Source organism: Canis aureus, chromosome X (genome assembly GCF_053574225.1).
Source record: "Canis aureus isolate CA01 chromosome X, VMU_Caureus_v.1.0, whole genome shotgun sequence".
Taxonomy (NCBI): Eukaryota; Metazoa; Chordata; class Mammalia; order Carnivora; family Canidae; genus Canis; species Canis aureus.
Window position 1 is genome coordinate 3,729,467 of NC_135649.1, and position 21,620 is coordinate 3,751,086.

Sequence of the window (21,620 nt, forward strand, 5' to 3'; positions counted from 1 at the left end):
AGCTCATGGGAACTTTATTTCCTACTATCTTGCATGTGTTAAATTATCTGTCAACTGTGTTTATACTTGAACTGTAGTTGGGCTGTTGTACAATTCATGGGTCCCATTCTCTCTTTGATGTCCATGTAGACACTGATTGCTATGCTCAATTCTATCACTGTTGTTCTGAAGAATTTTTAAAGAAGAGTTTATGTATTTATTTGAGAGAGAGAGAAAGAGCAGGTAGGAGAGGGCAGAAGGTGGAGGGAGAAGCAGGCTCCCCACTGAGCGTGGAGCCCAATGTGGGGATCAATATCAGAACCCTGAGATTATAACCAGAGCCAAAGTTGGATGCCTAACCAACTGAGCCACCGAGGCACCCTTGTTACGAAGAAATTTAAAAGCCAAACTGAAAATCTCTTACAGAATAGAGGATTTGATTTTATGGCCTAGAAGCCCATACATATGTATCTTATTACAAATTCCAGTTACTTTACAAGGATATATTTTGGTCTATCTGTATGAAATTTTTCCTAGGAGAGCATGTGGGTTTTTTTTCAAGTTTTTATTTAAATTCCAATTAGTTAACTACAGTGTTAATATTAGTTTCAGATGTCCAACTTAGTAATTTATCACTTACATACAACACTCAGTGCTCATCAAAACAACTGCCTTCCTTAATCCATTTAATCCACCCCCCTACCCACATCCCCTCCTGTAACCATCAGTTTGCTCTCTGTAGTTAAGAAGTTTATTTTATAGTTTGCCTCTCTTTCTCACTCTGTGTTCATTTGTTTTGTTTCTTACATTCATCATATGAGTGAAATCATGATATTTGTCTTTCTCAGACCAGTTTATTTCACTTAGCATTATACTCTCCAACTCCATCAATGTCATTGCAAATGTCAAGATTTTGTTCTATTTTATGGCTGAGTAATATTCCATTGTATGTATGTGTGTCTATATATACAAATACATATATACAACTTTTTAAAAACTCAAATTCAATTAGTTAACATATACTGTATTAGTTTCTAATGCAGAGTTCAGTTATTCATCAGTTGCATATAACAGTGCTCATTAGTCTACGGCCATACCACCCTGAACGTGCCCGATCTCGTCTAACAGTGCTCATTATATCACATGCCCTCCTTAATGCCCATCACCCAGTTATCCTGTCTTCCCACCCTCCTCCCGTCTACAACCCTTAGTTTGATTCCTATAGTTAAGAGTCTCTTATGGTTTGTCTCCCTCTATGATTTCATCTTATTTTATTTTTCCCTCCCTTCCCCTATGATCCTGTTTTATTTCTCAAATTCCACATATGAGAGAAACCATGTTATAATTGTCTTTCTCTGATTGACTTATTTTGTTTAGCATAATACTCTGCAGCTCCATCTACATCATTGCAAATGTCAAGATTTTGTTATTTTTTATCCTCAGTAATATTCCTTTATATATAATGAAAGTTGTGAGGTATATATATCTCACACAACTTCTTAATTCATAAGTTGATGGACATTTGGGCACTTTCCATAATTTGGCTATTGTGGACATTACTGCTACAAACATTGGGGTGCATGTTTCCCTTACAATCAATATTTTTTGATCCTTTGCATTGATACCTAGTAGTACAATTGGTAGATCATGGGGTAGTTTTATTTTTAACTTTTTGAGGCAACTCCATACTGTTTTCCAGAGTGGCTGCATCATTTTGCATTCCCACCAACAGTGCAAGAGGGTTCCCCTCTCTCTGCATCCCCACCAACATCTGTTGTTTCCTGAGTTGTTAATTTTAGCCAATCTGACTGGTGTGAGGTGCTATCTCATTGTGGTTTTGGTTTGTATTTCCTTGATGGTGAGCGATGTTGAGCATCTTTTCATGTCTGTTGGCCATCTGAGGTCTTTGGGAAAATGTCTTTTCATGTCGTCTGCCCATTTTTTAACTGGATTATTTGGTTTTGGGATGTTGAGTTTTATAAGTTCTTCATACATTTTAGATACTAACCCTTTATCAGATATGTCATTTACATATATATTTTCCAATTCTATAGGCTGCCGTTTAGTTGTGTTGTTTCCTTTGCTTTGCAGAAGCTATTTTGATGAAGTCCCAATAATTCATTTTTGCTTTTGTTTCCTGGCTTTGGGAGACATACTTTAGTAAGAAGTTGCTCTGGCTACATCAAAGAGGTTGCTACCAAAAAAAAAAAAAAAAAAGAGAGGTTGCTACCTGTGTTCTCCTCTAGGAATTTGATGATTTTCTGTCTCACATTTAGGTCTTTGATCCATTTTGAATTTATTTTTGTGTATGGTTTAAGAAAGTGGTCCAGTTTCATTACTTTGCATGTTGTCCAATTTTCTCAACACCATTTGTTGAAGAGATTATCTTTTTTAAACTGAATATTCTTTCCTAGTTTGCCAAAGATTAGCTGACCATATAGTTGTGGGCTCATTTCTGGGTTTTCTATTCTTTTCCACTGATCTATGTGTCTGTGTTTGTGCCAGGAGCATACTGTCTTGATTACTACAGCTTTGTAATATAACTTGAAATTCAGAATTGTGATGCCTCTAGATTTGCTTTTCTTCTTCAAGATTGCTTTGACTATTCAAGGTTTTTCGTGGTTCTATACAAATTTTACTATGGTTTGTTCTAACGCTGTGAAAAATACTGTTGGTATTTTGATAGGGACGGCATGAAATGTGTAGATTGCTTTGGGTGGTATAGACCTTTTAGCACTGTTTATTCTTCCAATCCATGAGCATATAATGTTTTTCCATTTCTTTGTGTCATCTTCAATTTTTTTCATCAGTGTTTTATAGTTCTTAAAATACAGATCTTTTATCTCTTTGGTTAGGCTTATTCTCAGGTATCTTATGGTTTGGGGTACAATTGTAAATGGGATCAATTCTTAGATTTCCTTCTGCTGCTTCATTGGTGGTATATAGAAATTCAACAGATTTCTATATATTGATTTTGTATCCTACATCTTTACTGAATTTGTAATTCACTTCTAGTGATTTTTTTTTTTTTTTGGTGGAGTCTTTGGGTTTTCTATATAGAGTACCATGCCATTGCAAGTAGTGAAAGTTTGACTTCTTCCTTGCTGATTTGAATGCCTTGTATTTCTTGTCTGAATGCTGAAGCTAGGACTTCCCTATTTAAATAACAGTGGTAGTGGTGAGAGTGGACATCCCTGTCTTGTTCCTAACCATAGAGGAAAAGCTCTCAGTTTTCCCCCATTGAGGATGATATTAACTGTGGATTTTTCATATATCGCCTTTATTAATGATGAGGTATGTTCCCTCTATCCCTACTTTGTTCAGGGTTTTTATCATGAGTGAATGTTGTGCTTTGTTAAATGCTTTTTCTGCATCTATTGAAAGGAATATATGGTTCTTATCCCTTATTAATGTGTTGTATCACAATGATTGATTTGCAAATATTAAACCACCCTTGTAGCAACAGAATAAATCCCACTTGGTCGTGATGAATGATTCCTTTAATATACTGTTGGATTTGACTTGCTAGTATTTTATTGAGAATTTTTGCATTCGTGTTCATAAGATATTGACCTGTAGTTCTATATTTTAGGGGAGTCTCTGTCTGGTTTTGGAATCAGGGTAATGTTGGCCTCATAGGATGAATTTGGAAGTTTTCCTTCCATTTCTGTTTTTTGAAATAGAAGAAGCTTGAGCTTTCCTAAAACATATCTATCTGTGTTCTGTTCTCTTCCTAGAGCACAAATTATACATATCATAGAGCTTTGTCTTCCATATCTATTATTTTTCTCTAATAATTTTTAACTTATTTTCCATTTCACTTTGCTCATTTTTCTCAAGCCTGTCTTCGATGTCTCTGATCATTTTTACCAGTGTGTCTTCATCTTCATAAAATTCATGTAACGAAAAATAACATGCCACAAAATGGTCTTTGTTAACCTATTTTTTATGTGTTTTATGTTTGCTTTTTCATGCTGTTCCACAACCATTTATTGGTAACTTCCTTCCTTTTGCAACATATTTTACGTCAGTACCATATTAGTTTGTTTTCAGTTATTACTTGAGTTGCATTAAGGGAATTCTTTACTAGCCCTGCTATGCGTGACAGTATCATTTTGGGGAGGGACTGAGAGAGTGAATAGGATAGTAGGAAGTAGTTGAGACTACTTAATTTGAGTACTATTATCTATATAAATTCTTGGGAGTACTCCTCATTGTAGTTTTGATTCTGCTTCTACCTACCAAGATGTTTTCCTTGCTCATAGGAAAATCCTCTATGTATGGTGTAGAGGTGTGTGTGTGTGTGTAGTATTATATCCTTTAATTTTTCTAGTCTCTACCTCCTCTGACACGAAATGGTGGTCAAACAATGTTTCGGGATGTTCTCACCGTCAGTCTGAAAACTTATTTTGTTTCAAAATGGGAGTCATTTGTTTCCTCACTCAGGTCTTGCCACTTACATTTTAAGACTATTCTTGACCCGAAATCCAGAGTAGGAGGCATGCTCAGTGTCTTTTTTACCCTGATCCAATTTTACTGCTCTTGGGAGCCTTACTTTTTGGGATCAGGATTAAAAATGCTTTCACATTTCATCAAAACTAGAGTTTGAGTTTCTGTCTCCCATTTTCCTTACAGTTTTTACTTGGTTCCAGAGAGGAGAAGGAAGCAAAGATGTCCTTACTCTGACATATTAAACTGAAAGGTCCCTAGAATATATTAGTAAGCAGATGTTTAAGAGCAATTAGCACTAATCACTGATATTCAGCCTGAATTCACTAAGAAGAAATTATGCCAAACTAACCTTAAGAAATTATATTAAAAGTTTACTAGGCTGGTAGACCAGGGAATATCATATACTTTATCAAAACATCTAACTACGTTTTTTAAAATTATGACTTCATGAAGAAGAAATAGCAGTTGAAAAAATAGTACAATTAGACTGATGTCACTGGTTAACTAACTGAAGTCAAATAGAATTGACTGATGGATGGGAGTCAACCTGAATGGACATCCCTGTGATAATACACAGAGGTCCATTTGATCCTTTCCTCTTAATTGTTATCAATAATTCAAATTTATAAGTTCCATTAATGAATGTTGGTTGGAGAAGATTATCTTCTGAATTATGAATCAAAAATAATTTCTCAAGTTCAGAGAACAGGCTGAAATCAAGAGATTAATATTAGCTGAATCAAACAAATTCTTACACATAGATTTAAAAACATTAGTTCTTGATAGGAAAGCTTAATAATAATTGCCCATTATAAGTAGGATGCTGGGGTATAGGGGAAAAGCAAATTTAATGTAAGCATTCCATGTGGGACAACTTTCAAAAAGCCAAATTTGATTTGAGTTTGAGTTAACAATTACCTAGAACAAGTGAGATAATAATCTCTTTTTATTCTATACTGTCTGAGCCATGTTTAAAGCATACTGTTCTAGTTTGGTTACTATACTGGAGAAGGGGCACATACTTCAAGGGAATTATGATCACTAATTTCAGATATCTGAAAGACTGTCATGTATGTCTTTTGAAAAACATGGTGGACTTTTTTTCCCCATAGCTCAGAAGAGATGCAGGAATGGTTTGAAAGCAGAGAGAGAGAGAGAGAGAGAGAACTAGAATAGATTAGTAAGAGACTTTGGATGACCGTTTCTCCAATTCCAAGGAGGGCTGAAAATGAAAAAAGGACAAAAAGAATAATCTAAAACTCTTCTGCAAAGATGGTGATATCAGTCTTTTTTCCTAGTCCCTCTCCATGGTCAATCTATTTAAGCTATCTAAAAGAAAGCGATTATGAGATTTGGAGGGAAAAAACCCTACGGAACACAAAAATCATGGATCTTTAATATGAAGATGCTATGTTATGTCTATACCACTACAAGTAAAGGATCTAACAGTGAGAACCACTGACCCACATAAAAAGTGAAATGCATTGAAAATTAAAATACTGTTACCTAATTATAACTCAGTTTAATTTTTTCCTCCTTTAAAGAAACATATTAAACTTTATTTGCTTTATAAAGCTAGAATGGATTTAAAAATAATATAAATGATTCAAAATTTATTTCTGATTTATACTATGATTAGGGATTAGGTAAAATGTGAGGGGAAAGATTATAAAGGAAAGGAAAAGAAGGAATAGGTAAAAACAAAACCTAATTTACAAATGAAGACAAAAAAAAAAAAACAAATGAAGACAAATGACGACCTTATAATTGCATTCTGAAAAGTAGATGAACTGTGGGCTTCTGAGGATCAACTATGTGTTTATCACTGCTTCCTCTGACAATCCCACTAAAATGAGAGTAAAGAAATAAAATAGGTATAAATAAGTACCAGGAAAAGGAGAGAAGGGATTTCAGTCATACAAGAGATTTTAAAACATTGTTTTAGAAGAATGAATGTGGTAAGTGAAAATAACTAATCTATTAAGCTGGAGTAAGATAGAATCCGAGAGAAACTCAAGGATTGAGGTGCTTGGTATAACAGAGAATAAAGCAACTAGGGAGATTGCTTAAAAGCCTTTGTATAGAGTAGTCAAGACCTCAGAGCATGCCCAACATGTGAAATATCTGCAGCCAAATGTATACTTTCCAGAAAAACGGCAGAAGTTTCTAAAGAAGCTGAATGTCTCCAGAATAAAGACCATGACATACTGACAGTTTGAAGTACCCCATAAAGTACCTGCTTCCAAATGATCTTAAGTCATCCACCAGTCAACAAGCTCAGCTCAGATACACTTAGTATACAGACATCTTTTATGTTGTCAAATGACATTGGCAAGGATTACCAAAGTGAAGTTTGCAATATGAAAGAGAAACGATTTTTTATAAAAACTCATCTTGGAGGAACAGAGATAATTTAGGGAATTAAAGAAAATTCTAACCTTTATATTTGTAAATATATCCATAAAGCAATAAAATACTAATATAAAAGGAAATTGAGATAAGGAAGAGCTCTTGAAATTAAAAAGAAGTGCCAATATAAAAATTTTAACAGAGAGATGGGAAAATAAACTGAGGAAAATCTCCCTACAAGCAGGGCAAAATGAAAAAAAAAAATACTGAGAATGTACAAGAAAAAGAGACAGGAATGAATCCAGGAAGTAATCCAACTCAGAAGGTGCAGAGTGAGTGAACAGAGAAAAGGAATGAAGGAAATTAACAAAGAACTAATAATAAGACCTTTTTATAAACAGAAATACATAAGCATCCAGATTGAAAGTGACTTCATAGGCCCACATAAAGGCACATTATCATGAAATTTCAGAAAACAAGAGATAAAGTGATAGTCTATAAAGATTCTAGAAAGAAATTTTTTTGCAAAGGAATGGTTAACAGAATTGCATCAGACTTCTCAAGTATACTAGATGGTGGAAGACAGTGGAGTAATAAATTTCATAAATCTGAGAGACAAATGATTTTCAAACTAGAGTCCTGTGTTCAGACCTCTAAGATCTCAGAAATGTCACTTCCCATTCACTCTACCTTAGGAAGATACTGGAGGATGTGTTCTACTAAAACAGAAGAATAGAACACAAGAAAAGGACATTGGATCCAGAAAAGAAAGTATCCAACAGAGGACATAGTGAACAGAAGTCCTTTAAAATGAAAGCTATGCAGCAAGCAAACAGAGAGCGCAACTAGTCCAGTTTGGTTGGGGCAGGAGGCTAGATATAGTTATATAATCATTTATAATGATGTTATCATTGATTATTGATTGAACTAAAAAGTTATAATTGTATTGGAGGATGGAGGGAGGGTTGCATTAATGAGGTAAGTCATTATCAAAAAAGATTGGTTATGTGTGAAACTAACAACAGTATAAGCATATTATTTAGAAATTTAGAAACATCACTTAAGAGAATTAAAAATAATTAAGACTTGCTGGACAAGGTGAGTACATTGAGGTAAGCCTTTAAGTTCTTTTTAAAAATATGTTACTTTGATTAACCTTTTGAAAATTAAAGATAAGAGCAAATAAAACGAAGAAATAAGCCTCTACATGTAAAAGGATTATTCTTAGAACTGCCTTTTGAGGCACCTGGGTAGTTCAGTTAGTTAAGTGTCTGACTCTTGATTTTGGCTCAGGTCATGATCGCCCAGGGTCATAAGATTGAGCCCCATGTTGGGCTCATGCTGGGCGTGGAGCCTGCTTGAGATTCTCTCCCTCCCTCTGCCCTTCCCCCCCTAAAAATCTTTTTAAAAAGAACTGCTTTTTTTTAATAAATTTATTTATTTATTTATTTTTTATTGGTGTTCAATTTACCAACATTAAAATGGTCATATATTCTTACCTAAATCTTGGAAATACAGTAATTCTTAGCCTTTTTCTTACTATAAGAATACTTGAATACTCTAGAATAATATTTTACTTTAGTGAAAGTACTCAATCTCCATCCACATCATGAAAATCTTAGTTTATTGTTATTAATGGCTTTTAAATCTGTAGGGCATTCCTGTAAATATAGCCAAAAATTAGAGACACCTCTTGGTATTTTCTCTGTGGGGTAAATATTATTCCCTGTGGGTTAAGTTGTGGTCATAAACTGGTAATCCTCCCACCCTGTTCTATGGTAGATATAAATGCCCTAACAACAATAGTACTCTATCATTGGTGAACTGATTGAAACAAAAACAAATAACAATCATTTCTGGAATATATGTGGGATGCAGAACTAAACATAGTATGGTCCTAGTACTCGGAAGCTGATGATCTAAAGAGGAAAGTAAGATATATATGCATATACATACTAGCCCTGATACAGGACCAAGTGTGGACTATCACAGGAAAGAGAAAACCAAAATACTTTCTCTCCATTTTTTTTTCTGTTTACCTTAACTTGGCTGTTTCTTGAAGGAACTTCTTCCTCAACTAATATTTCAAGTGAAGGCCACTCATCCATTCCTTCCTTGCTGCTTCCTGGTCATTACCTACACCTTTACTTCATGGAAACTGCTTTGTCCTTTAATGCTCACCTCATGTGGCTATCTCTGTTTTTCTTTATCATCTTTCCAATGTTATTGTCTCCTGCCTGCTCATTTTATATATAGGATTTTTACAACTAGTTTACATTATTTGTAACCATTCCAAGGTCAGTCTTTGTTTTTCACTTGGATGACACATGTGACATCATAAACTAGTATTGAGCCTATGGCCAGCTCTATCAAATGAACTCTGTGTTGTCCCACTTGCCAAGCATTGTTACTGTTTCCACCACTAGGTAAGGACTTTGGAAATAAATTGGTCTGATAGCCTGTATACTTGTTCTAGGGTTTTGTTTTTCCAGGAAGACCATAAAAGTTAAGTCAGCCAATGGTATTAATATGTTAGGAATGGCCACAAGATATCAAAGCCTCATGAGAAATTTCACTGTAGACATGTGAGGTTATGTGCTCTACAGGGCTTACCTCAAAGTCACCCCAAACAGTGTTTTAATTATTTCTTGTATGGTTATTTATCCTCCCCTCACTTCTTTTAAGATTTATTTATTTAAGAGAGAGAGCGCTCACAAGTCGGGGAAGGGGCAGAGGGACAGAATATTCCTGAGTGCAGAGCCTGATGTGGGGCTCTATCTCAAGCCATGAGATCAAGACCTGAGCTGAAACCAGGAATCAGATACTTAACCGACTGCACCACCCAGGTGCCTCTAATCTTCCCCTCACTTATTATCTTTATACTGTACTGTGCTTTTTTCTAGACTTATCCTCCCATCCTTTATAAGCTTCCCCCTACTTCTCTCAGGAATTCCTGTTAACTGGGAAATAAACCATTCTGTATTATTAGCTTTTTTTTTTTACTGAAAATATTTATTTTTTACTCCAGTAACTCCTGTCTTAACTGACACTCATTTCTCAGCTGAAACTTCCCTTTTGCTGCCTTTTTGCTTGGCAGAAGCTGTTAATCTCACCCCATTTTCTAGAAGTGTAGTTCACATCTACCTAACCCCAATATTGCTTTCACACCATTAATCTTTCACTCTTTTATACTAAAGATGTCTCTTCTGAAGCTCCAGATGTTCACTTGGATTCTCATATATCGGGATTTCATGTTGTTCCCTTTTTCCTTGATATTTTTCTTTTCACATAAGTCTCCATATCTGTTGCTAGCCTCACGGGATTGGACTCTTAATTTTATTCCTCCACTAACCATTTATTTCCTATTCAATAGTCAGAATGATCATTTAAAACTATAAATTAGAAAAATTTTGCTCAAAATACTTTAATGGCTTCCCAACACACTTAGATCAAAATCCATAATCCTTACTATGACTTTCAAGGCTTTATAGGATCTGGTCCCCAGATCTATGATGCTACCTTTTACCATTCTTTTTTTTTAAGATTTTATCTATTCATGAGAGGCACAGAGAGAGAGAGAGAGAGAGGTAGAGACACAGGCAGAGGGAGAAGCAGGCTCCATGCAGGGAGCCCGACGCGGGACTTGATCCTGTGTCTCCAGGATTACACCCTGGGCTGAAGGCGGCACTAAACTGCTGAGCCACCCAGGCTGCCCTATTCTTTTTTATTATTATTTTTTATCATTCACTCCACTTAGGTCACAGTAGCCTCCTTTATTATCTTTATACAAGTCATTCTCCTTCTAATGGCAGATGCTTTGTCAGTACTATCCTTTCTCTCTGAAAGTTTTGTTGTTCAGATCTTCTCATGGCTTGCTTCCTCATTTTATTCAGATTTCTGAATTTTATTTAGATCTCTGCTTACCTTCTTAGAGAGATTTTCTCTGACTAGTATATATTATACTGCTCTACCCCTGATCTGCTTTTAAATACTATGTTTTCGTGGGTAAAAAGGTACACAGTGAGTTAAAGTAAATTTCATATAATGGTTCTTACATCCTTCCTGGAGAAGGTAAAAGGAATTGTCAAGATTTAAAATAGATTTTACAGGAAATAGCAAACGGAATTGATTATGGACACAGAGAAAGATTGCAGGCATAGATTGAAGGACTAAAAGAATTCAAGAATAGAAGCTTATAAATGCCACCAATCCATCAATGGCAATGGAAATTTTTTTCAGAAACAAGTAGAAGAATTGAATTGAAATGACTGAGGAGGTTGATGATGCTGGGGAGTAAGTACAATAATACATCATCTGGCCAGGTCTAGTTAAGAAAGCATAGAAAACAGAATAATGGATTTTGAGAAACTGCAGAGTTATTCATTCATCTAAGTAGTTACTGAATGTCTACTACATGGTAGGTTCTGTGTTAGTTGCTGAGGGTACAGCAGTGAACAGTAAAACATGATCCCTTCCCTCAAGGAGGTCACGTTGCAGAACTTTTTCTCTTACAAAATTGAAACTCTACTCATTAAACAGTTCATCCCCATTCTCCCCTCCATCTTCCCCCTAGCAACCATTATTCTACTGTCTCTTTGAATCTGACTACTCTAAGTACCTTCTTTAAGTGGAATCATATAATATTTGTCATTTGTGACTGGCTTATTTCACTTAGCATAATGTCCTCAACATTCATTCACATCATAGCATGTGTCAGAGTATCCTTCCTATTTAAAGCTGAATAATATTCCATTGTGTGGATAGACACATTTTGTTTATCCATTTTTTTTTCTCTATAGACATTTCAGTTGTCCGCCTTTTGGCTTTTGGCTCTTGGAATTATGCTGCTATGAACATGAGTGTACAAATATCTCTTTGAAACCTTGCTTTCAATTTTGGTGGGTATATACCCAGAAGAATTGCTGGGTAACATTTTAATTCTATTTTTCATTTTTTTGAGGAACCAACATACCATTTTCCATAGTTGCTGTACCATTTTACATTCCTAATAATAGACAAGGATTCCATTTTTTCCACATCGTTGCCAACACTTGTTATTTTCTGTTTTATTGTGATTGTTGTTGATAGTAGACATCCTAATGGCTGTGAGGTGGTATGTATCTCATTGTGGTTTTATTTTTTTAATATTTTAATTATTTATTAGAGAGCACAAGCAGGGGGAGGGGCAGAGGGACAAGCAGACTCCTGCTGAGCAGGGAGCCCAACTCAGAGCTCCATCCTAGGACCTAGAGATCATGACCTGAGCTGAAGACAGATGTTTAACTAACTGAGCCACCCAGGTGCCCCTCTCATTGTGGTGTTCATTTGCATTTTCCTAATGACTAGTGCTGTTAAGCATCTTTCCAAATGCTTGTTGGCCATTTGTATATCTTTAGAGAAATGTTTATTCAAGTCCTTTGCCATTTTAAAAATTGGGTTGATGGGATTTTTTTCAATTTTGTTTTTGATGTTTTTTTGCCTTTTTTGTTGAAGTATAACTGATAATACCTTATTAGTTTCAATATTTTACATACTTTCTTAATAGTATCTTATTAATTTTGAGAGTATACAGTGATTTAACATATTTTATACATCATGAAACAATCCCCATACGTGTAGTTACTGTCACCATACAAAGTTATTATTGACTGTATTCCCTATGCCATATATTACATCTCCATGGCTTATTTATTTATAACTGGAAGTTGGTACCTCTTAATCCTTTTCACCTATTTTACCTGTTCCCCCAATCCTTCCCCTCTGGTAACAAACCTGTTCCCCCAAACTTTCCCCTCTGGTTTCCTATATCTATGAGTCTGTTTCTGTTTTGTTTGTTTTCTTAGATCCCACATATAAGTGAAATGATATGGTATTTGTTTTTCTCTGAGTTATTTCACTTAGCATAATACCCTATAGGTCCATCCACGTTGTGGCAAATGATAAGTTTAAATTATTATGGGTGAGTAATGTTCCGTTGTAGATATATGCTATATCTTTACCCATTCATCTATTAATGGGCACTTAGGTTGCTTCCATATCTTAACTATTGTAAATAATGCTGCAATAAACATAGGGTCTATGTATCCCTTCGAGTTAGTATTTTCTTTTTCTTTTCTTTTTTTTTTTAAGATTTTACTTATTTGACATTGAGAGAGCACAAGCAGGGAGAGCAGCAGAAAGAGAAGGAGAAGCAGGCTTCCCACTTCCCACTGAATAGGGAGCCCAATGTGGGGCTCCATCCCAGGACCCTGGGATTATGACCTGAGCCAAAGGCAGACACTTAGCCTACTGAGTCACTAGTGTTTTCATTTTCTTTAGGTAAATAACCAGTAGTGGAATTACTGAGTCATATGGTAATTCTAATTTTTTGAGGAACTTCGATACTGTTTTCCATAGTGGCTGCATTCATTTACATTCCTACCAACAGTATGTTCAGGTTCCCTTTTCTCCACAACTTCACCAAGGCTTTTTTTGCGTCTTTTTGGTAATAGCCATCCTGACCAATGTGAGGTGATATTTCATTGTAGTTTTGGTTTGCCTATCCCTGATGATTAGTGATATTGAGCATCTTTTCATATGTCAATTGACCATCTGTATGTTTTCAAGTTCTGTGCCAATTTTTTAATTAGGTTTTTTTTATATTAAGTTGTGTAACTTCCTCATATATTTTGTATATTAACCTCTTAGTGGATGTATGATTTGCATATATCTTCTCCCATTTAGTATGTAGTCTTTTCATTTTGTTGATGGTCTTCTTTGCTGTGTAGAAGCTTTTTAGTTTGCTATAATCCCATTTGTTTATTTTAGCCTTTGTTGCCATTTCCTGAGGAGATTTGTCTTTAAAAAAATTGCTAAGACTGATGACAAATAGCTTACTGCCTGTTTTTTTCTAGAAGTTTTATGTTTCAGGTCTTCCACTCAGGCCTTTAATGCATTTTGAGTTTATTTTTGTATAAGATACTGGTCTAGTTTTGTTCTTTTTCCTAGAATCATTTATTGAAGAGACTGCCTTTCCCCCATTTGATCTTTTTACCTAACTTTGGTCATAGATTATTGGCTATATATTCATAAGTTTATTTTTGGACACCCCTATTCTGTTCTATTAGTCTGTGTATCTATTTTCATACCAGTACCATACCATTTTGATCACTATAACCTTGTAGTATGGTTTGAAATCAGAGAGCATGATACATCCAGCTTTGTTCCACTTTCTCCAGATTGCTTACCTATTTGGGGTCTTTTGATGATTTCATACATATTTTATAACTTTTTTTGTTCTAGTTCTGTGAAAAACACCATTGGTGTTTTGACAGGGATTGCATTGAATTCATATATTGCTTTGGGTAATATGGACATTTTAAAATTGTTAATTCTCCGAATCCATGAACACAGTATATATATTTTTCCATTTGTTTGTGTTGTCTTCAATTTCTTTCATCAATGTCATAAATCACCTTTGGTTAAATTTGTTCCTGGATATTTTATTTTTTTAATGTAACTGTGAATGAAATTGTTTTCTTTCTTTGCGTTTTTTACCTAAAATTTTTTTTAATTTATTTTTTTTAATTTATTTTTTATTGGTGTTCAATTTACTAACATACAGAATAACCCCCAGTGCCCGTCACCCATTCACTCCCACCCCCCGCCCTTCTCCCCTTCTACCACCCCTAATTCGTTTCCCAGAGTTAGTAGTCTTTACGTTCTGTCTCCCTTTCTGATATTTCCCACACATTTCTTCTCCCTTCCCTTATATTCCCTTTCACTATTATTTATATTCCCCAAATGAATGAGAACATATAATGTTTGTCCTTCTCCGACTGACTTACTTCACTCAGCATAATACCCTCCAGTTCCATCCACGTTGAAGCAAATGGTAGGTATTTGTCGTTTCTAATAGCTGAGTAATATTCCATTGTAGTCAACAAAACTAAAAGACAACTTACCTAAAAATTTTAAATTCAATTTAATCAACATATCCTGTATTACTAGTCTCATAGGTATAATATAGTGTTCATTGGTTGCATACAATACCCAGTGCTCATTACATCAAGTGCCCTCCTTAGTGTCCATCACCCCATTCTCCCACCCTCCTCCCCTCCAGCAACCCTCAGTTTGTTTCCTAGAGTTAAGGGTCTCTTATGGTTTGCCTCCCTCTCTGTTTTTATCTTATTTTATGTTTCCTTTCTTTCCCCTATGTTCATCTGTTTAGTTTCTTAAACTCTACATGAGTGAAATCATATGGCGTTTTCTTAATTTCTCTGTTAGCTCATTAGAAGTGTAGAGAAATGCAAGTGATTTCTGCATGTTAATTTTGTATCCTGCAACCTTCCTGAATTTATTAGTTCTAGTAGTTTTTTTTTTAGTGGAGTCTTTAAGGTTTTCTATATATAGTATCATGTCATCTACAAATAAGAGCAGTTTTATTTCTTTTGTAATTGGAATGACTTTTATTTCTTTTTTGCTGTGGCTAAGACCTGTAATACTATGTTGAATAAAATATGATGGGAGTGGACATCTTTGTCTTGTTCCTGATCTTAGATAAAAAGCTTTCAGCTTTTCACCTTTGAGTATGTAAACTGTGGGCTTGCCATATATGGTTTTTATTATGTTGAGGTACACTTTTATCCTCCATTTTTTGAGAGTTTTAACCATAAATGGATGCTGAATTTTGTCATATGCTTTTTTTCTGCTTCTGAGATGATCATATGATCTTTATCCTTTTTTTGTTGTTGTGGTATATCACATTCATTGATTTGTGGATTTTGAACCATCTTTGCATCAGTGGAATAAATCTCACTTGATCATGGTATTAATCCTTTTAATTTATTGTTGAATTTGATTCCATAATATTTTGTTGGGGGTTTTGGCATGTATGTTCACCAGGGATTTGGGCTGTAGTGTGTGTGTGTGTGTGTGTGTGTGGTGTCTTTGGTTGTGATATCAAGGTTAATGCTGGCCTCATAAAATGAATTTCAAAGTGTTCTCTCTTTTATTAAATGTTTAATAGAATTTACCCATGAAGCCATCTGATCCTGGACTATTTTTGTCACTTCTCTGATATGTCTTTGAATCCCTCATAGCATATATGCCATTACTTTGCTCCACTTATGAAAACTGGAGTTCAGGAAAGTTGGATGTCTGTTAAAGGATAGATTCAGAAGTACTAGGCCATATCTGCATATACTCTGAGGTCCTGGCTGAGTATCAAGTACATTCAGAGCTCCAACTAACCCTGTAATTAGCACTTCTAGAACAATAGACAAGAGTGCCATCTGAGGAAAACCCTTGAGTTGGACATGCATTGGTCTACAAAAGTTTTCATTGCCTCATCCCAAAATCCACATGAAGTGGCTTTCTAGAAGGAAAGGTGTCCTGAGAGCCATACTGCTTGGGGGAATTTGGAGTCAATTTCAGTTTGGTGGTGTGGGAATTACTCCAGCTGAACTATAAAGTTATGTTCTCTGTATAGGAGAGGTCAAGACTAAGGAGTAACAAACTGGAAATCACATTGAGAATCTTCGATGGGAGAAGGGTTTTCTTTTTATTCAGGAAACATCTATCACATGCCTAAGTCAGGCACTGGCTAGGAAGGAAGGAATAGAATCACAACTTGATCAAAATTAAGTCTAGTTTGTATCTATCAAATTCCAGAGCATAGGAAAGTATTGAAAACTAGATACAGAAATGGATAAATATTAACCATTAATATCTGCCTTCTGTTTCTGTCTTCTTGACTCTACAGCTTTTGCTTTGATTTTCTTCTTTGACAATTTAGGTAAAAATTAGAATGGTTGACTAAAATGTGCCATGTTGGCAAGGGAAATTAAAAGGTAATTTTCCTTTATTGCTTTAAAAATCTGAGATTAAATCAACTGCTGCTTCTCTTCACCTATAGAACACAAAGTACTTATAGAGCTAAAGAAAGTGTTTGCTGTTTGGAATGATTGTTTCAGAGACTTGGTCATAACCAGTTTATATGGTGACTAAATGAAATAACTTGAAAGCTTCTAGCAAAGTCAAGGTAGTGGGGTTCTTTTCTTTCCTTTCTCATTTTTGTCTATCCACAAAAACAGAGATTAGTAAGCAAATTAATAAGTAAGCAGGAAAACAAGTAAAGTGCTATTTAATAACAGAGGCATTTAGCAGCAGGCCTCTATTCACACAATGAAGTTACTAATTATAAATGAGTCCCATGTAGTATTTAAGGCATTTACAAGGCTCTTAGAAGTCTTAGAGCTCTGTCCCCCTTCTACTTGTAGCAATGTGGCTGCAATTCTTAAAGAGAAAGAACAGTATTGCTTTATAAAAGTCCTATTAGTGAGATGGTTCATTTACTTAAACCAACACTCTCTCATTTATCCCACACCCCCTCCCTGATTAAAAACCCCAAAGTCAGCATGGGTAGGCAGAGAAGGACACAGCATACAAGGCTTTTGCCATGTCCACTGTGATCCAGCTACAGCAGACTTCTTGTCATCTCCTCAAACAAGTAGTGCCCTTGGCTTGTGCTGCATCTTCATCTGACAAGCTCCTGTTTATCTTCTGTAACCCAGCCCACAAACCTCATTGCCTTCTCTGAGCTACCTTTTCCAACATCTGTAGGTATTTTCCCATACGTGTTAGAACTACTGATCATATTATATAGCACTAATGTGTTCCTACAGCCCTCTTCCCCACTGGACTGTAAATTCCTGGAAAACAGGAATTGAGATGGATTCATCTTTTAACCTTCCCATTTAGACCCTAATACCTAGCATAGTTTTGACCAAGTAGATATTCAGTAAATATTTGGCAAGGTTATACTAGGACCAGGAAGGTAAATGGCAGTATGGTCAAAAAGGGATAAAAGATCAAAATGGTGGGGACTCTGATGTAAAGAAGAAAAAAGAGATTAGGAGAAAGAGGTCAGAGGAGAAGGTGGCAGAGAAACCCTGGAAGGATATAAGTAATAAGCAGAAGAGTAAAGTAAAATACAGATGCTTCAAGGCAAAGTAACATTGAGAAAGGAAACAAATGAGGTGTATGCAATTATAAAAATGCAAGTAGTTGTCACTTTTTATCAGATATTCTTGGGCATTTCTGAAGCTCATCTATCCACACTTTTTCCTAAAAATAAAAAGAGATGAAAAGGAGAAAAGGCCAGAGTGCAGAGGGAGGCAGCAAAAACTATAGACTATGACCTCGGCCACTCTGTTCTGATCTAGACCTGAGCTTTGTTTCCTCTTCTTGTTTACACAAATCATATATGTGGGAAAAAATGAGCACATGTGTGCATGTTTGTTTCCCGTTGTTTTTTGTTTTTGTTTTTGTTTTACAAAGGGGAGTTTCTTAACAAAAGCAGAAACATCCAGGGGCTTGCTGTGTCAGAGGGAAACATTTGCATAGCTCCCTGGGGAGGCCTTGGCTCCTGCCTGCAGCCATGTATGAGTGGAAAACCCTGGTGTGCCTCCTAGGTTGCTGAACACATTTACAGTGCATGAAGGGTGAGATACTGTTGTAATGATGCATGTAAACATGCCATGGTATTTATTATGTCTTTAAGATGAAATGACTTTCAGACTCACATAGCTCTCTTCCTCACAGGGGATGTGCCACTTGATGGTTGAAGCCTTTTGGAGTTATTTCTCGGGTAACCAAAAAGTGCCTCGCACCTATAGAAAGCAACACAGTACAGCCTGGATAAAAGTCAGGAGCCCAGGTTGCTAGTGTGGGCTCTGCTACTCAGTATGAGGCTAAGTTTTATCATCTGTCAAATAGGAGTAATCTCACCTACCTACTTGATAGGGTTACTGTGAGGATCAAATCATGTGATTATATAAGACCCTACATGTGACCAACATTTCAGTTTTCCAGTGATTCTTACCACCATTCTTTCATATGATCCTCTCAACAACCCTGCCAAATATTTTGATTTTCATTTTACAGATGAAGAGCCTAAAACACAAAGAGGAGTGAATTGGCCAAAGCCACATTGCTAGTAAACCAGGATGATACAAGTTTTCTGTTTTCAAGCTCATCTTCAATTATCCTTAGACACAAACCTGGCTACTCAGTGCTATTGGCTTCCTGGCCCCTGTTTCTTAACTTCCCTCATGGCTCCTCCTTCCTACAGCCTCTAAAGGTGCTCTGTATAATGAATTAATTAGCTTTTGTTTTGTCCCCCCTTCTCCCCTACGTTTTCTGGCTCCTAGAAGAAAACACCAGCAGCCCCAACAAAGAAAACCAGCACCACCTTCAACATCGTGGGAACCACCTATCCCATCAATCTGGCCAAGGACACTGAGTTCTCTACTATCTCCAAGGGCGCTGCTCCCAGTGCCTCCTCAACCCCAACAATTATTGCTTCACCCAAGACCACCTACGTGCAGGACATCCCGACTGAGACCAAGACCTACAACAGTGTCAGCAAGGTTGACAAAATTTCCCGCATCATCTTTCCTGTGCTTTTTGCCATTTTTAATCTGGTCTACTGGGCCACCTATGTCAACCGGGAGTCAGCTATCAAGGGCATGATCCGCAAACACTAGATAGTGGTGATGCAGCAACCAGAGCACTGTATACCTTAGGAAGCATCCAGGCACCCAAACCCCAGGGGTCCCCTTTCTGTGTTTCAGGATTCTTCTTTTTAACTATCAAGTTGTGACTCTCAATTCATATTTATGAATCTCAATGAAAAAATAATAACAAAAATTACTTGTCCCTCTGACATTGCTGAGTATACCCTCATCAGAGCCAAACACTGCCATTTGTTCAGTTGCTCATCTTAGCCTGCCAGTCTCCCCCAGCTGAGGGCACTGCATGTATTTTATTGCACTCTGCCCACTGCAGAAAGAATAGGAGACTCTACTACCTATAGTGGGAGCCTTGGCTATTTGAGTGGTCCAGACCAAGGAGGATTATTGACTGGTCCAGATCAGATGATTCTGACTCACCTGGGAGACAGGCTATCCCATGTGGTCCTGGCTTGCCATTTCCTTTTGCCCAGTAGGCAAAAAGGTACTGATAGCAAAGGCAGGAGCCAGTGCCAACCTCTAAACTTGGCCCCAGCCTCTTTATTGGAGGTTAGTGGGGACAGTTGAGGCTCACCACTGTCAATAATATATTGCCAAAACAGATAGAACCAACTATACCAGCCTGGCCCCAAGATGGCTGATGCTCTGTCGTGTTCAGCCCCTCAGGAAAATAGTATCTTTCTTGGTATATCTCTCCTTCAGGAAAGCCCTTTGACACCACCGCCCCCATCTCCTAGGCCTTGTAGCCAGCTGGACACTGCTTAGTTTGGACTCATTACTGCCTGCAAATTCTTCAGGAAAAGGATCAAGTATTTTTGTAATTTATACTAAAAAGGGACAAACAGAAACAAAAAGATCTAGATCAAATGCCTACACAATATTTTTTTTTAAATTAGATCAGAAAGTTATCTTCCTACAAAAGTAACTAGTCAAATACTGGATGGGGCAAGAGATTTGAGCTGGGTGGTAAAAGCTTAAAGTCTGGTTCAAAAGAGAAGGCCAATGGAAAGTAAAAGTCAAATTCTTCCTTCCATGCCCTCTAAACCTTAAATGCTATCCCAGGCCTAAGAACTCTGTTCTCACTATGTCAGTGAACTCTGATCCTCTGTTGATGGCAATTCTTAGAGGGGTGAATTGGAATCTAGTTGATTTTTTAGTCAAGTGAATCACTATTACCAGTTTGCTAATGTATTATTTAGGGGGCATTTGATCTCATTTGTTCTTAATGTAGTATAATTGTAAAAATTTGTATAAGGTAGATAAACTGAGTCTCAAATGTTTGAATGACTTGCCTGGGCACCTTACAAGTGTCTGAAATAAAGAACTATAATGGGTCTCTTTCCAAAGACCAAAATGAAGACAGGACTGAAAAGCCAGGTCCACTTGACCTCTGAATCAGGACAACCTCAACAGTCCTGCTGACTCCTGAATACAGTTTGGCTGGACACCAAAAAGATTTGTAGAAAGAAGTGATAATATGTCCAAGGAGACCACTTCTAATAGTCATGGCTCAATGGAATGATACTGTGTAAGATGGCAGTCCCAGCCACTAGTCTAGAGTAACCTAGAAGCTCAAAGTAAAGCAACGATGGCACCAAAATCAGACTCCCCCTGTCCACTCCTTAAGCAAAGCTCCTAAGGGATCTATCATTAGCCACTGGTTGCTTTTGTACCCATTCTTCTCCCCCATCCCCCGCTTCCTTGCCATTGCTGGGATAATGCATGCCAGTCCCATTATTTCTAAGAGTATGTCTGTAGGCAAATTCATGACTAGATGAGTGTAGTGTTGTGGATATGTGGGGTTGGGGGGTGGTGGGGTGGGTGGGGCTGTTAATGATCGTCTAAAGGAGTTTAGAATGAAAGCCTGACCTTTGCCTTTCTGTAGAAATTGTGTTTCCAAATGCTTTGGTGCAATGTTTAGCGGCTGTTTATTAAACTTCTGAATTGTACTCAGACTGAAGGACTTTTTTTTATTTTAGATTTATTTATTTATTTATTTGAGAGAGTGTGCATGAGTGGGGTGGGGAGGGCAGAGGGAAAAGGAAAGAATCTCAAGCAGATTCTACAGAGTGCAGAGCCTGACCTGGGATGTAGGGCTTGATCCCATGACCCTGAGGCCATGACCTGAGCCAAAATCAATAGTTGGATGCTCACCTGAATGAGCCACCAAGGCACCCCAAGGTAACTTTTTTGGTTACTCTTTGCCTATGATAGGCAGTACTCTTGTCTTTCACCCCTACTCTCAAGACACCCTTACTTTATATTTCTTAACACCACTGAAAAGGTGTTATCTGGAAAAGGGTTATCTCCAGAACAAGAGACCTATTA

General features: G+C 36.7%; 1 protein-coding gene across 2 annotated transcripts in view; it reads left to right on the forward strand.

The window, feature by feature from the left end:
• GABRA3 (gamma-aminobutyric acid type A receptor subunit alpha3) overlaps positions 1-21,247 on the forward strand; it is a 326,698-nt gene extending 305,451 nt beyond the window's left edge. For both annotated transcript variants that reach the window (XM_077889787.1, XM_077889786.1), the window contains exon 10: positions 18,972-21,247. In XM_077889787.1, the coding sequence (XP_077745913.1) occupies positions 18,972-19,307 (336 nt within the window). In that variant the 3' untranslated portion in view covers positions 19,308-21,247. The remainder of the gene's footprint in view (positions 1-18,971) is intronic.
• The last annotated feature ends 373 nt before the right edge of the window (positions 21,248-21,620 follow it).